We start from the raw sequence: 16,051 nt of genomic DNA on the forward strand, positions 1-16,051 counted from the left end.
GAGCTGTTTTTATATTTTGGATATTAACCCCTTATTGGTCATATCGTTTGCAAAAAGAAATAAACTTGATTTGTACGACATGAGTGAATCGCAAACGAATTACGCTGAGTGAAAAAAGTCAGACGTAAAAGAGCATTCCATTTGTATAAAGTTACAGAATATGCAAACTAATCTGTGATGACAGAGAACAGAGTCAGTGTTTACCTGGGAATGGACTGGGTGGAGGGATGATGGATTACAAAGGGACTTACCAGGAAACTTTTGGGGCTGATGGAAATGTTCACTACCTTGATTGTGGTGATGATTTCACAGATGTATACAGATGTCAAGACTCATAAGTTGTATGCTTGAACATGTGCAATATATTATAAATTTAAAAATTATACTTCAGTAAAGCTGTTAAAACATATTTAATGCATACCTACTCTGTTCCTGGGCCTGTTTGGCCGCTGGTGACACAAGGGTAAGCAAAAACAGACACAGTACAGTATGCCCTCAAGGAGCTTAGAGCCTAATGAGGAAAGAGACATTATTTGAATCATCACTTACAGCAACAGCAAATCTTACCTGTGATCAGTGCTGTGAGGGAAGGAGGGGTACATGGTGCTATATGGACATGTCTGGGGGTGTTTGACCCAGTCCAGAAATGTTTCCCTGAGAAGTGACCATTGAACCAAGGTCATAGAAATCCAGAGTTGGAAGGAGACCTCAAGGTAATCTTGTTTCAACTCTTATCAAACCTATAAATTAAACCTATTTAAGCCAATATCAACAAGAATTTAACCTAGCATGGGTTGATGCTGTACCATCGTGATCTGTTAGTACTCAAGACATTGGGCTCTAAGTATTAAACATGGCTTACAGATTTTATTTGCATGAGGCTGTGGTCTGAGAAGGTTTATGACCAACCTTCCACCTCCTGTGGTCCTGAACACTCAGGTTTGAGAAGATGAAATGACCACTTCTGTGTATGTGGCACGTTTGTCCTGGAGAGGAGCATGGCCTGAGTTCTGGCCTCATCTTGATAGTCTGTGTGTTCCCAACAGGGAGAAGATGAATCAGTCACCCTCAAATCCTGCACACGGCGGAAAACGGACTCTATTGAGAAGCGGTTTTGCTTTGACGTGGAAGCAGTAGACAGGTGAGTAGTTGTCACACTTTTTCTCAGGAACAAACATTGCCGAATTTGGATTTCTTTTCCATTCATTCAAAATTTTCTGGTTTTTTCCCCCTCTTTCCCTTCTCCATATAGACCTCAGGCCAGTTACTGATTTGCAAGAATCAGTATAGCCTCCCCATACTATAGATTCAGCCCTGAACCCCTGATTGGTTGGTTTAATTTTAATGTCAGGGATTCCCTTCTTGGGAATGTGTATTATGTCTCAGGAGGATGAATATATGTTTAAAGAAAACTGTTTAGCATGACTGTTTCAGCTCTTTAAGATTTTTTACTTAAAAATTTTTATGTAATGATTCGAAAGGAGTTAGGTAAAGGGAAAAGTGGAAGAAGTTCTATCAATTAAAGAAAAAGCTTTTATGAGAGAGTAGCATTGACATGTATACACTACCAAATATAAAATAGATAGCTAGTGGGAAGCAGCCGCATAGCACAGGGAGATCAGCTCGGTGCTTTGTGACCACCTAGAGTGGTGGGATGGGGAGGGTGGGAGGGAGGGAGGGAGATGCAAGAGGGAGGGGATATGGGGATATATGTATACATATAGCTGATTCACTTTGTTATACAGCAGAAACTAACACAACATTGTAAAGCAATTATACTCCAATAAAGATGTTCAAAAAAAATTTTTTTTTAGTTACAGTATTTCGCCTACCACTGTGTGTGTGCATCCAGGAAAGAAAGCAAACCGCTTTCGATAACAGTCTTAGGAGAGGGAGCTCTGTGTTGTGTTCCTCAAGATTTACAGTCTCATTAAGTTGTACCATTTCATGGTGTTAAGCTAGTTTGACAGCATTCCAGTTCTTTGAGACACTTTACTTGGCAACAGGTTAATTCTTTGAATGAAAGCCATGAGTTAAGCTTATTTGAGCTGTCTATTCAAGATCAGCAGTGCTAGCACAAAGATCCTTAAATCTCATCATGATTGTCCTATAATGCTGTTAATTTATCCCCTTTATTTTTTACTTGTTTTAAAAAAGCTACACCACTTTGTCAAGCCAGTATCTACCCTGTCTGGGACGTTTACCTGTGGCCACTTTACGGCAGCTCTAGAGGATCTGGAGCGCGAGTACCACCTGGCGTGGGCTGCTCCATGTGCTGCCAGGTTTGAAATGCCTTCTTGAGGCATGGTGTGTCCCTGTGTTGTGGCCCCGGAGGCTGCTAGAGCGCCCGTGGAGAGAGCATGCCTGTTTAGCCTAAATCAGACGTTCATGGAAACTAACCGTGTCTCATTAGCAGTCTAGTTATTACAGCTTTGGCTCTCAAGTCAGGCAACCCGGATCTAAATTTTGACTTTGCTGCTGAGTAGCCATGTGACTTTGGGCAAATCACTTAATCTTGCAGGGTCTTGATTTCATTCTCTGGAAAATGAAGATGGTTATAGTACCTGGTTCCTAGCATTGTCAGGATTCAAGAAGAGAAGGCATATAAAACACTTGGCAGACTGGCAAATAATAAAAGCTCAACAGTTAGCCATTATTATCTGTTAATTAGCATGTCCTGCATGTTTACCTGACTTGATATTTCAAGAGCTAGACTCTAAATGCAGAGAAATCAGTATCATTTGTAAAGAAAAGAGAGTACCCCAATCGTTCACCATGTGTGGATTGTGAGAGGGGAAGGGAGTGGAGAAGGGCTGTATGGTGGGGTAGGTGGAATTGGGGTAGCAAAGGGGGATTGCAAAAAGTGTGCCTCAAACGAAGATGATGCTTGACTTTAAACAGATCCTGAGTCAGGATGCCTTAAGCCCTTGTAGGCATCTCCTCTATTCTAAGCATGGAATTTACTGGAGTTCATATTGTTGGAATCCATGAAAGATGGATTAGCAGATGTACTTGTGTGGAAATGGAGCCAGTTGTTTGATGCTGGTCAGCTGAATAGTTCCCAGAGATGATCGCGTGTTTGCAGGACTGCCTGGGTGAGGGCAGTGCCCTGCATTGCAGCTCTTGTTAGATTTGGAAATGAGGTCAGTGATTCTTTCTGAAGCTGAATTGTTTTCTTCTTCAGAAGTCTCCCAGAAGTTGCCGAGAGTTGCTTTTTAGGCAATTAAAACTCACCATGGTTCCTCCATCTCATTTCCACCCTTACCAACACTTCCTACCGCCTTCCCCCTGTATTAGGCCCAGAAAAGCTTTGCACGTCCCAATTATAAGCTGAGAGCAAATGTGTCACATTCAGCATACTGAGTGGGTTTGGGAAGTCGATTTCTTCTAGGTCATCATCTCTGGTTCCCTTGGCATGAAGCGGAGGGGCATGCAGTTGTGGAGCAGAATGAGGCTGCTCCATCTCCTCTTAATAAGCAGGAGGGGAGGAGATAGTACTGTTGCATTGTTTGTAGTTTTGATGTTCTGTGTATTGTGATGCTTTCTGCCTGGGGAGAGCCTGCCCCCTTTCGGGGCCGACCAGTTCTTAGAGTCAGCCGAGGGCTCAGCGTGGTGAGCGCCATTGACGTGTGGACTTCCAGTCCAGAGCCACAGCACCTCTGCTGGCTCCAACAGCCCAGGAGGCAATATTCCTCTACCAGACACCTAGGGACCACTCCCACAGCCTATTAGCACCTGAGAAATTATTCAGACCAGCCACTCCTAAACGGTTTACCTATCCCTGCCTTGCCTTTGCTGCAGAAACTCTTAACAAAGGTCGTGGTCTAGGCTCTCCCCTCCGACCACTTCTGCCTCCTGGATGGCGTTGGTGCTTTCCCATGTGGCCCTGTGTGGTGTGCCAAGTGTCCTGTTTCTAACACCTGTGAATATAAGAAACTTGGTTTGCCTGAGCCCCTTCTGTGTCTCCTTTTGTGGTCACACCTGACTGGCCATCACCCGAAATAACACAGAACATCAATGAAACCCCTTCTCTCCATTTTCTATATAGGTTGTCGTCTTTGGTCTCAAAGGTTAGGGTACTGTTGGCAGTATTTTCTTTAGTGTCTTTCTGCATTTTCCCCCCACATCCAGGAAGGGACTGAGGTGAGAGGGAAAAGGCATTTCCACACACTCAGGGGAGGCATTCCTGGGAACTCTGCCCGGAGTCCTGTTCTCTGGAAAACTCCTACACCTTGCTTTTTCACTAGCGTACTTTAGCAAGGAGGGGATGTGCTGCTAGCTGTCGTGCTGTCTTTTCAACCTTCCACAGACTTCTCAGCTTCTACCTGCTGAGCTGGGTAGACAGAGGGGCAAAATGCAAAGTTTAGCACCTAGGAAATGTGAAAGTAAAAGAGGGAATGGTTATATATATATATATATATATATATATATATACACATATATATATATATATTTTTTTTTTGCGGTTCGCGGGCCTCTCACTGCTGTGGCCTCTCCCGTTGCGGAGCACAGGCTCCGGGCACGCAGGCCTAGCAGCCATGGCTCATGGGCCCAGCCACTCCGCGGCATGTGGGTTCTTCCCGGACTGGGGCACGAACCTGTGTCCCCTGCATCGGCAGGCGGACTCTCAACCACTGCGCCACCAGGGAAGCCCGGGAATGGTTATATTTAATAGCATGAGGTTTTAGACTGTTCCCAGAGTATGTTAACCTGTAGCATGGATAATCATTATGTAGTATCTATTAGTGTTTTATTCTATCAAAATATTAATACATGCTAAAGTGTGGATTATTTGACTTAGAATATGTGATGATGTGTGGTTTTAAGGTTGAATACTTTTATCCTTCAGGCTCAGTGATGACGTTTCACGTTGCTCTGTAGCAGAAGCTGTAGCCTTTAGGAAGTGATGTTCTAGGAGGTTGGGGTTGCAAGCTGATGACATCAGTGTCTCTTACTGTGTGGTGAGAACCACTCACTCTCAGCATCCACAGGGGTGCTTGTTAGAACTATAGCTATAGGCCCCAGACCTATATAATCTGACTTTATGCAAGAGAGACCCTGAAATCCACTTTTTGAATAAGCTCTTCTGTTACCCTCTATTCTTAATCAGAATTGGTACATTAAACAGCAGGCATATCACAGTACAGTTTTCTCAGAGCACATGAAAGCATTTTCCTTATTAGAAACATAACAAGCAACAGTAAAACAAAAATAAAAAAACCCTCAGCCTTCTTTACTAAGGAGCTTAATTCTTAGCCTTGTGGAGGAGAATATAGCTAGTAGTAAAGGTGATCACCAGCCTCTGTTACAGGTTACCAGGAGAAAAGCAACAGCTATGACCACAGTAAAACCCACTTTTTTAGTTAACTATGGAGGTGGGGTGAGGGGACCAGCAGTAAGGGAGCGCTTTCTGGAAGCTGAACACTGTTCATGTATTTCATGTAATTCGCGTGTAATCCTCACTACAGCCCAGGGTGGCGTGTGCTCCAAGTATCTCTTGGTACTGAGGAGGAATCTACAGTTTAGAGGGTGAGTCTTACCCAAGTTTCAGGTGGGATTTGAACTGAGGGTCGTAGGACCTCATTGTAGGGCGCTTTGCTGCCTCAGAACTCAGGGTTTTCAGAAACATTTCGAGTGATAAGCCCAGTGCTATCTGTACTTGGATTTCAGGGCCACCACTGACAGTCACTTTGCTGACTGCAATCTGAGGAGGGCTTTCTCACTCTAATCATTGGCATTTGGTGCGTAAACTAATGGTGGGTGAACTAAAGCAGCACACTTGCTTCTGTTCCCATATTTCCTGCCCTGAACCCTTCAGAGAGCCCTTGCGTGACTAACAGTTTAAAGAGGCACTGCAGAGAGAGCACAGGCCAAGCACAGGGCACATGGTTCCATAAATGCTATGTATTTTTTGTACACCTCTTCTTTTACCTTTTATTCTTAAGATGACACTCATTTCTGTTTATCTCAGGAGACTAGCATAAGTAAGAAGTCAAAGCAATAGTGCCATTATCAGTTGATTGTTTTCATTGTATCCCAACGCGTTGCCATCAATTTGTTAATCCTCAGATCCTGCTGGAAAGGGGTTAATCTCTGACATTTCCGTCCTCTAGGAAGAACTGTTGTGACTCTGACCCATGAATGAGCTAGAAATCAAATTAAGGGTTAATCCAGCGCTTAGGGGTTTAGATTTATAGTTCTTGAACTTCTTGTGTCAAAGATCCTCTTTAATACCGTGGATACATTTCAGAACGTTACTTTTAATTCTTACATCTAAGTTCTCTTACAACTTTAACATCACAAAACTAGACCTGTACTCCCTTCTCTGTATCCTCCATCCTTCCATATTGACTTCCACATAATTACATAACTCTACGTAATTACATCGCATCTATCCCTTTTCTCTAGTGTCTGCCTTTTTTTTTTTTTCCCCTTTTTCACAGTACTAGTTTTGGGGGGAGGTTCAGACCTAAGAAGATGCTGAAGACCCCTGGACTTTTCTGAGCAAATGTCGCACAGGCTCATATTAGCTCTTCATGCCTTTGGCTTTCTTTGAAGAGAATTTTGTTGTTTGCAACCCTGAAAAGTGAAAGTTAGTAGAAATTCTTGTGACTTCAGTTCCAAACTGAAAAATTGCTTAGACCGAGGTACCATGTCCATCAAATCAATGTGATGCTTCTTTGAATTTCCCTTCTGGTTTTGTTTTTCAATTCATTTTCAGGACTCTAGCACTTACAATATTACGTGGCTTTAAATGAACATGTGTGGGTTGTAGTAGTTGTGGGTGTTGCTACAGCATTCTCCGAAGAAGAATATTTTCTTATTTTCCTAGAAGATATTTGTTATGGCTTGAGTCGTGTACCTCCCAGATTCATACGTGGAAATTCTAATCTTCACTCTCTGACAACGAAAATTATTTGGAGATAGGGTCTTTGCAGAGGTAGTTAAGTTAGAATGAGGTGATTAGGGTGGGCCCGAATCCAGTATGACTAGTGTCCTTATAAAATGGGGTAATTTTGACACAGAGCCAGACAGGTACACAGGGAGAATGCCATGTGACCATGAAAGCAGAGATCAGGGTGATGTGTCTTCAAGCCAAAGAATGCCAGAGATTGCTAGCAGACCACCAGAAGCTAGGAGAAGGGGATGGAAAAGATTCTCCTTTCCATACTTCAAAAGGAACCCATCTGCTGACACCTTGTGCTCGAACTTCTAGCTCGAGACCTGTGAGCTAATAAACTTGTGTTGTTTATGCCACTCAGTTTGTGGGTCTTTTTACAGCAGCCCTAGCAAACCAATATAGTATTGAGTAAGAGGGCCTTTCTCACTGAAACAGCCATAAAAGGGGCCCCCGACAGCCTTTTAGATGGATGGCCCACACACACTCCTTTCACGTAAATTATCTTCCGTATTCTGGATACTCTTTACGGCAGCCTAAGCTTTCATTAGCTTTTTAAAAAGTCATCCTTTCTTATCCCTTAATAAAGAAGCATTCTTTGGTGCCTTTGTATTACCTTACCATAGAACCAAACATTTGAAAGTTTATATGTTATATTGGTTAATGGACTAAAGAATAGATTTATCATTTTTTCTTTAAAGTGTGTTAACTCTTTTTGAGGGAGCTTAGTGTAAAATTCTGGGGTAAAAATGGGACTTCATCTAAAAGCAGCTGTTAGGGGTAGTGGTGTGTCATACTTGCCAATGTCTGTCTTCAGTCACTTTGAACAATTAACTCCACCGTGCAGTAACTTATGGAAATGAATGAGCAAATGTAGGGGAAATATTTGTTTAAGCTAGAGAATCATGGTGGTAGTCATCTCCCAGCATCTCTGCATTTGTTTATCTTTAAGAGATGTCTCACAGATGTATGTGACACATGTGTATTTTCTCCCAGATGTCTTCCAGGAGGGACCACTAAACCATATGGAGAATAATAGAAACAAAAGGCTTCTTTTTGATGCACTGAATCAATGTAGTCTCTTGAGAGGTGGTGTTTATACTTGGGGAAAGGAAATAATTAGAATGCTTTATGTTTTCCAGGACTAGCTGACCCCAACAGAAGTCCATACATTTCAAGACGTTATGTAGGGTGTTGAGTGCCCCATTCCCACCCTTGGTACTCTCCAGAGGTGGGCAGCAAAGGACAACTTATTAGGACAACAGGGGTACTGGGTGCTGCTGGTGTCACAGGGACCAAGACAAGCACAGTCCTTGCCTTCATGGATCTTACCGTTGATTGTAGAATGGGCAGACACATACACATACATTCGTGCAACTGAAGGTATAAGTACTAGTATGTTGAGTGTTCCAGCAAACTTGAAGGACCAGAATGCTGTAGGGAAGATGTAACACACAGAAGGACTTCACCCTTCTACTCTGACAGAGAATGATGGCATGACTAGAATGCCCTGAATTTTCATTCCCTCTCTCCTCCCCTCCCTTCCTCATTTATTAACCATAACTACATACTGGAGACTCTACTGACCGTGGAGATATAAAGGTTAATGAAGCATTATGAATCTAATGGACTTTCCTTCTTAAAAGTCATCTGATTTTTCTTGCAAACCAAATCCAAAGTCCTCCTTCTGTGAGCTTTCCACGAATAGGTAAAGAGAGACAGCTTTCTTCTGAACCAGTCCCAGCCTGGCGTGTCATACCCACTGTCAATTGTATCCTCGCATCCCACCGTGTACTGTGTATTTGCACAGTGTACGAGCTTTTCTTTGTATTGGTTGGCTGGTTGTTTAATTAGGTATGTTTTATATAACTCTGTTCAATTCTAAATATCTGTCTCAGGTAATTTGCTCCCAGAGGCAGAATAACGTCATTTTATCCAGTTTTTAATCCAGTACTGTGTGCGTGTGGTTGTTCAATTTTGTTTTTTATGGTAATGCAATTTTTGAGTTAGATTATTTTGTTCTTTCCTTCGGGACTTTGGTGAAGTACCATGTAAGAGACTACAGGAGCTGAATCATGTTAGTTGATATTTAAACTAAAATTTGAGCGAGTACACACACAAACTGCATTTCTGTATAGGTAGGACAAAAAAAAACAAAACAGGAAAATGGGAGATTGGTAAGAATAGTGGCGGCTAGAAAGATTAATGGAAAATCTGAGTAATCTACCCCAACCCTCCAATGAGTCACCACTCTTATTTCAAGTCCATTTTTATAGAAGGCTGCGTGATGCTGGTAAAAGATCGAGGCAGCCCTAAGTTTGAGTTTGAGATCTGCTTCTTTACTAGCTGTGTGAGTCTGGGCTGGCGGTTTAACCACATCTGTAAGGTGGGGCTAATCATACCTACCTTGCAGGATTATTTTGAAGGTGGAATGCTGTAATATTCTTCCCTGATAGTAGTTCTCTGTCAGAAGAGGTTGTTCCTTTGAAGTTTTTTGCTCTGCCGTAAAACCCGGGACTTCCTTGTTCTTAATGGTGAGCCATAGCTTTGGAGGGTATTTCTTTGAGCCCGTTTGTTTCATTTTGATGGCGTGCCTTTTTCCTATAGCGCCATGACTCTTCAAGTCATCAGTAAGCTGTGGGTGAATACAGGTGCTTTAAGTGTATATCCGCAAAGGGGCTGCCAGGGGAAGAATCTGTTTTCAAATTATATATGCGATAACCCGTTATTTGTCTACATTTCCTATACAAGATAAAAGGTTTAAGCCCCTCCTTCCAATTTATGGTGTCAAAAGGAAACCGTACTAATTTTAAGTTAAAATAATACTCTGTTAGTTTGGTATGTGGTGTGTATGCATGTACTTGTTTGTGTGTCTTCGTGAGATGGTGTGAGCGTTAAGACTGTGTTTTCCAAAAAGAATCATCTTATGTAACAGACTTTGTTTCAGTGCTCAGCCTCTAGGTGGCAGTTTTGTATATGTATTAGTGACTATTAGCTGGTCCCGTTGAAAATTAGCCGTCCTTTATACATTGACATTTGGTAGTCAGTGGTGCGTGTGTGTGTGTGTGTGTGTGTGTGTGTGTGTGTGTTTCTGTGGCAGAAATCATATTACCTCTTAAAGGAAGGGTATTCTAAGTGACTCATTCTTTCTCTAGAAATTCCTTCCTCCCACCCTTTTGTGATACATCATTTCATACCCAGTTTCCTGCAGAAGCAAGCATGCTCAGTTAATGTAACTTCTGTTTAAACATTACATTTAACCTTGCTTTCTGAGCTCAAGTGTCGAGCTCTTTGCTTCAGGGACAGCTTATTCGAGGATAATGAAAACAGATGAGTGATTGGGACGGTCTAGTGTGTGTGCTGAGAACCAGCCAGTCCTGCTTTTCCCTCTTGGTGTGGCCTGTCTTTATCTTTTGCAACAGATGAATCCATTTTTCCTGGTTTCAAACTTCCCCTCCCCTCCCCTTCTCACCCCTTGTTTGAAATAATATTTGATTTTGCCTTCCTGCTGGTTGGTTAGAGTGCTGGTCTCAGTGCCATTGACATTTTGGAGAGGAAATGGCGTTTTCCTTCCTCAGAGGGTGTTCTCCTGCTCTGACTTCCATGATTTGGGTGGGGGGGGGGGTGGAATATTGTGCTTTCTGAATTGCTCCTTGGCTGTTCTGTAAAATGAGCTAGCTAAGAAGTTCTTAGAATCTTTAGAATTCATGTATTTTTTAAATTACTGTTTTTTTTCCCTTTTAAAAAGTTAAATGAGAAAGTATTTGCTGATGGATTCTGGTTTAAGTAAGAGTGGGATGTGTTCGTTAATGGACTATGGTGTGAAGTAAGGCAACCTTATTTATATTACTTCTGTTACTTATTTCTATTCTTATTACTGTTTCTATTCTTTAGCCTGCATAGTGAAATTTGGAGTTTTACTGATTGAGTATACCAGTTTATTTGCCAATTTCTAAATATAAAATGAGTTTATTTTTTAAAAATTGAAACGAAAATTTTGCTATCACGTAAGTCCAAAGAAAGGAGATGGTTCAACCAGCAAACTCCACTTACCTGCATGTCTGATCATCATGAGATAGAATACTAACAAAGAAAAATTGATAAATGACCTAGAAGATTTCTTGAATTAGAGTATTTTTCAGTTTGTTATCAAAATAACAGGTGTTTGCATTTTCCCTGAGTGTTACTCATCCTGGCAGTTAATAATGCTTTCTCCTGGTGCTGGGCGTTGAAATCTGCTTACTCCTATGTCCTCGGTGCCCATGGCATGCACATCACTGGCACTCAATATGTTTCATTTAAGACCGTGTAACTTAATGTGCCAAAGATGTCTTTGTCTGGGCTTCCTGTGTCATGACTTCAGTCTCCTTTAAAATAAAATATAGGAAATTATCTGATGTGATTGGCAATATTACTCTTCAGACTATTATCATTGCTATGGTCCTAATTATTTTAGGACCTTTCCTCCCAGGACGTCACTGCTGTAGGTTATAATAGGTTATGGTTCATTCATTCATTAGGATCAGATCCTTTCTAAATAATTGATTAGAAGCCTGCTTCTGAAAACTTCTTAAGGGGTGTGTGTGTATGTGTGTGTGTGTGTGTGTGTGTGTGTGTGTGTGTGTGAGAGAGAGAGTGTTTGTGTGTATGTGTGTTTGGGGTGGGGGGCGGGGGAGAGGAAGTCCCTTCCTCCCTCTCCCCTTTCCTTCCTCCAGAGAGAGAGAGAATGAAAGAGAGAAGTGCCTTCTTTCCCCTCCCTCCCTCCTTCCTCCTAAGGAACTGGTCACCCTGGATCCCCAGGGCACAGACTCTGCCTGCACAAGGGGGCAGTACGGTGTTGTGCTTAAAGTATGGGCCTTGCTATAGAGTCAGGCAGACTGGGTTCAAGTTGAGGCTTTCTTGCTACCTAGCAGTGCAAGATTGTGCAAGTCATTTCTGAGTCTCAGTTTTTAAAAGAAGTATAATGATAGTACTGCTTCATTGCAAGGAACAAATGATAATGCAAGCGAAGTCCTTAGCCTGGTGCTTGGCCCATAACAAACACTCAGTAAACCTTAGCTGCAGTTGGTGGGCCACTGGTTTGCAACGTCTGGTTTCCCTCTCACGTTCTATTTCTCTCACCTGTACCCCACCCAGGTTACCATGCCATATGTATTCTTCTCATGTGCAAGGATATGTAATGCACAAGCATCGTCAGTGGTTGATTATCTCAGAGCATGCATAATTCTGCAGATTCATAAGTTTTTGTCTCCAGATAGTAGATGAATGTTGCCCTCCCGTGATGACACTGGGTCCGCAGTATTGGAAAAAATGGGAAAGTATCCCAGGGTCCTCCTTCATTGATGAACTGGGAAGGCTTCTGCTAAGTTGGACTGTGAGGTGCATCAAGAATACAGACATGCATCGTTGTTGGTCCCGGTGCATGAGATGATGTTATAACATGTGGTGATGGCCTGGGGTGGAGCTCAGGTAGGGAGAGGCAGAGAAGGACGAACACAGACCCCAGAAATCTCAGGCTGGTGGTCCACAGACATGTTTGGTTTGGCTTGGGTTGTTTAAGGCAACATTCTAAAGTGGGAAAAATCTGTAAATATTGATCGTGACTTCCCATGTGCCAGTTGTTTATACGGCTGAATGGCGGATGCCTCCTTTGGGTGGGATGTGTGCTCTTCACTTTGCTGCAGTCTCTACCATGCCCTGTTGTCCCCCATCGTGATGACAGGGGACAGCTGCCACTTTGCCTTGCATTTGCACTGTTGTTTTTCTCATAGAGGGGAAACCCCCTTTGTTCCTATGACTTTATCAGAAAGCAAAAGTGCAGAAGAATAACAGGCTGCATGTTTTAAGGAAAATGAGACCGAGCCTATTTTCCTTGGGGCAGGGAAGAATCTTATCCAGTTTCACTCATTTTGCTTACTTGCCTGGTCACTATAGATGTCTGACTCTGTAATTTCATACCCACACGGAAGAGATGTCATTCTCCAGGATTATTCTGCGTTGGCCATATCTTTGTGTAAATGAAGATATGCCATATGTTTGTGTAAATGAAGATCTACTGAAACCTTGAACACTTAAAATTGCCAAGAAACGGCTAGGGACCAGTTTTCCAAGTAGCACTTTAAAAGCAAAGGACCACTTCCTTTGGCGCTTGCATATCTCTTTTCAGCTGTGGATGGCAGTCCATTCTCCAGACCTTCATTGTTTCCCTCTGTCTTCCTATCTAAACATAGTGAGGTAGGTTTCACGTACAGGCTGTGAGTACATGTGTTTCTGTGGATGCCACAGTCCTTCTTTTACTCTGAACTTGACCCTTAAATGTGCCATAGTGTGGATAGAAGCTGGGGAATGAACTCTTGCCAGCATAAGATTTATAGTCTTATGAATGAGTAAACCCAAGATCTTTGGAGGTCGATTTAGAAAGAACAGTACTGTTAGATTCTGAGTGTGTTTGTTTCAGCGGGGTGGAGTGAGTTAGTAATAGCATTTCCTGGTCCAGTAGGAAGTGGGTGAATTGCCAAGCCACTGAGATCACCACTGTTGACTCAGATTCAGGAATAAGATTAGAGTAGGGAGGTTGTCGAGTAAGCCTGGAATCAGGGCTGGTTGTGATTCTGCTTGCTCCTGGCTGATGAGAAGGCTGTGAGCTGACATCAGTAGTCCCAGGTTCCTGGATGTGCCGATAAACTATGTATTGCTTTATGAGGGCCCTTTGTGGAGGCCAGAGTTGGAAGGAGATAGGGCGGTGGGTAGCAGTTTGCCCTGTGATAGGTGAATAACTGTTTTCTGCATCGCCTGTGTAGTGTGAGAGGTGAGGTGCTGAGAGAAAGTTGCAGATCCTTGTTCATGCTTCTCAAGCTGATCCAGATATAGCACTAACCAAGGACATATTCAGAGTGAACAGGAGGTGCTGTATTTGATGTAGAATTGTAGGATTGAGCCACAGGAAGGATTGTAAGTCATTTGTTCTTTCTCTCATCTGGTGGGTAGTGGGAGCACCCTGGCAGATTTTCTAGAATTTGCTGAAGGCTCCTTCTTTGTCCTTAGCAGTTATCGGACATTAATTCCAAAAGGGGGAAGTAGGCCACTGTGATGCTTTATTCAGGAGGAAAAAGGAAATGGCTGTGATGTCAGAACCTGTATGTCAGTCTTTGGCCTGGCTTGCTTTCTGGTAGAGGTGTGATTTTTCAGTACTGTGTGACAGTGTTTTGGGGGTGGGGTCATGCGTATCAGAAGCACCGTGGCTCATTTCTTTTCCTTTTTAACCTGCTCTTCTCCCTCCATAATTTTGACTTGCCGTCCATTCCTTCCACTGACCTGCCGCTCATTTGCCCCTGTGATAACAGCTAATTTTTGGAGCATTTACTGTGTGTCTGACACTTTGAAATGCCTTACACATATTTCACTTAACCTTCACAACAACCCCATGAGGTAGGCACTCATTATCTACCTTTTAAAGAATAGCATAGAGTAGTTCAATTACTTGTCTGCTAGGGAGCACTAGAGTCAGGATAAGTTTAGATGAGAAGTAGTATATCTTGGGTTTTTTTAAACTTTTTTTTTTTACTGAGGCGTAATCAGAGTGAAATGCATAAATCTTAAGTCTATGTCTTAATGACATTACACACACAGACACAGACACACACAGTCACACACACACCTGCGTGACCACCCAGGTCAAGTTGTAGAACATTTCTGTTATCCTAGAAGGTCTCCTTGGGCTGCTTCCCACTCACGGCCCCTACTCCTTCCCCAAGACAAAATCATTGTTCTGACTTCAGTCACCACAGATGACTTTTGTGAGTATTTGAACATCATATAAATGGAATCACATTGTTGGTAGTCTTTTATGTCTGGCTTCTTTCCCTCATTATTATTATTATTTTTTGTTTGTTTGTTTTGTGGTACTCGGGCCTCTCACTGTTGTGGCCTCTCCCGTTGCGGAGCACAGGCTCCGGGCGTGCAGGCTCAGCGGCCATGGCTCACGGGCCCAGCCGCTCTGCCGCACGTCTTATCTTCCCGGACCGGGGCACGAACCCGTGTCCCCTGCATCGGCAGGCGGACTCTCAACCACTGCGCCACCAGGGAAGCCCTCTTTCCCTCATTATTAAGTCTATGAGATTCATTCATGTTGTTGCAGTAGTTGGTTCTTTTTTGTTGTTGTTTTGTTGTTCCATTGTTTAAATATACAACAGTTTATTCTTTTATGAATGGGTATTTGGCTTTTTGTTGTTGCAAAATGTGGCCATTATGAATAAAACTGAGTATTCTCGAATGTGTCTTTTGGTGGATGTATGCGCTCATTTCTCTAGGGGATACATCTAGAGGTAGAATTACTAGATCAGAAGGCAGGTGTCCATTTAGTTTTAGTAGATATTTCCAACGTGGTTTTATCACTGTACTCTCTCACTAGCAATGTATGAGAGTTCCAGCAACTCTGCATTCTTGCCAGTACTTGTTATTGGTGGTCTTTTGAATGTTCTCCATTCAGAAAGGTGTTTGTTTTATTTCATTGTGGTTTTAATTGCATTTTCCTGATGAGTCATCATGTTCACCCTGTTTCTTATGCTTGTGACCACTGGTGTGTCCTCTTTTATGAAATGCCTATTCAAGTCTTTTATCCATTTTATTAATTGGGTCGTTCATGTTTTTCCTATTTATTTGTTGGCATTCTTTGCATATTCTGGATATTCATCTCATTGGAGATAAAAATCACAAACATCTTCTCTTACTCTCTTAATAGTACCTTTTGATGACTGGAAGTTCTTTATTTTGGTGAAGTCCAATTTATCCTTATTTTTTGTGATTAGTGCTTTTCGTGTTCTTTTACAAAACTCATTGCCTTTCCATCTCTTGGGTATTTAGAGGCAGAAAAAAATGTGGAGAACCACTGGCCATTATTGGATTCCTGTTTTTGGATTGGCTGTTTGCCTGCAGTGGTGTTCTGAGCCCTCATATTTAGGAAGCACTTTAGGTTTCACAGAGCTCTTTATCATTCGCCCTCATTTGATCCCAGGCAGGAGCTCACTGAAGACCTTGCAGGAGCGTCTAGTCCCTTTTGATGGCAAGGGACGTGGGTGGTCAACACGAGCTCTCTGGGGGCCGCAGTATCTCCAACGTTTCCCGTGGCTTGGTGCTTGAGGGCAAAGCATTAGA

The 16,051-nt window shown here is 42.6% G+C and overlaps 1 protein-coding gene across 5 annotated transcripts in view; it reads left to right on the plus strand.

Moving 5' to 3' along the window:
• ARHGAP26 (Rho GTPase activating protein 26) overlaps positions 1-16,051 on the plus strand; it is a 484,293-nt gene that overhangs the window by 153,734 nt on the left and 314,508 nt on the right. For all 5 annotated transcript variants that reach the window (XR_002174220.3, XM_019924624.3, XM_019924626.3 and 2 more), the window contains exon 10: positions 1,047-1,141. Coding sequence is in view for 4 of the 5 variants with exons in the window: in XM_019924624.3 (XP_019780183.1) it covers positions 1,047-1,141 (95 nt within the window). In the remaining variant the exon portion in view is untranslated. The remainder of the gene's footprint in view (positions 1-1,046; positions 1,142-16,051) is intronic.

Source organism: Tursiops truncatus, chromosome 3 (assembly GCF_011762595.2).
Source record: "Tursiops truncatus isolate mTurTru1 chromosome 3, mTurTru1.mat.Y, whole genome shotgun sequence".
Classification (NCBI taxonomy): Eukaryota; Metazoa; Chordata; class Mammalia; order Artiodactyla; family Delphinidae; genus Tursiops; species Tursiops truncatus.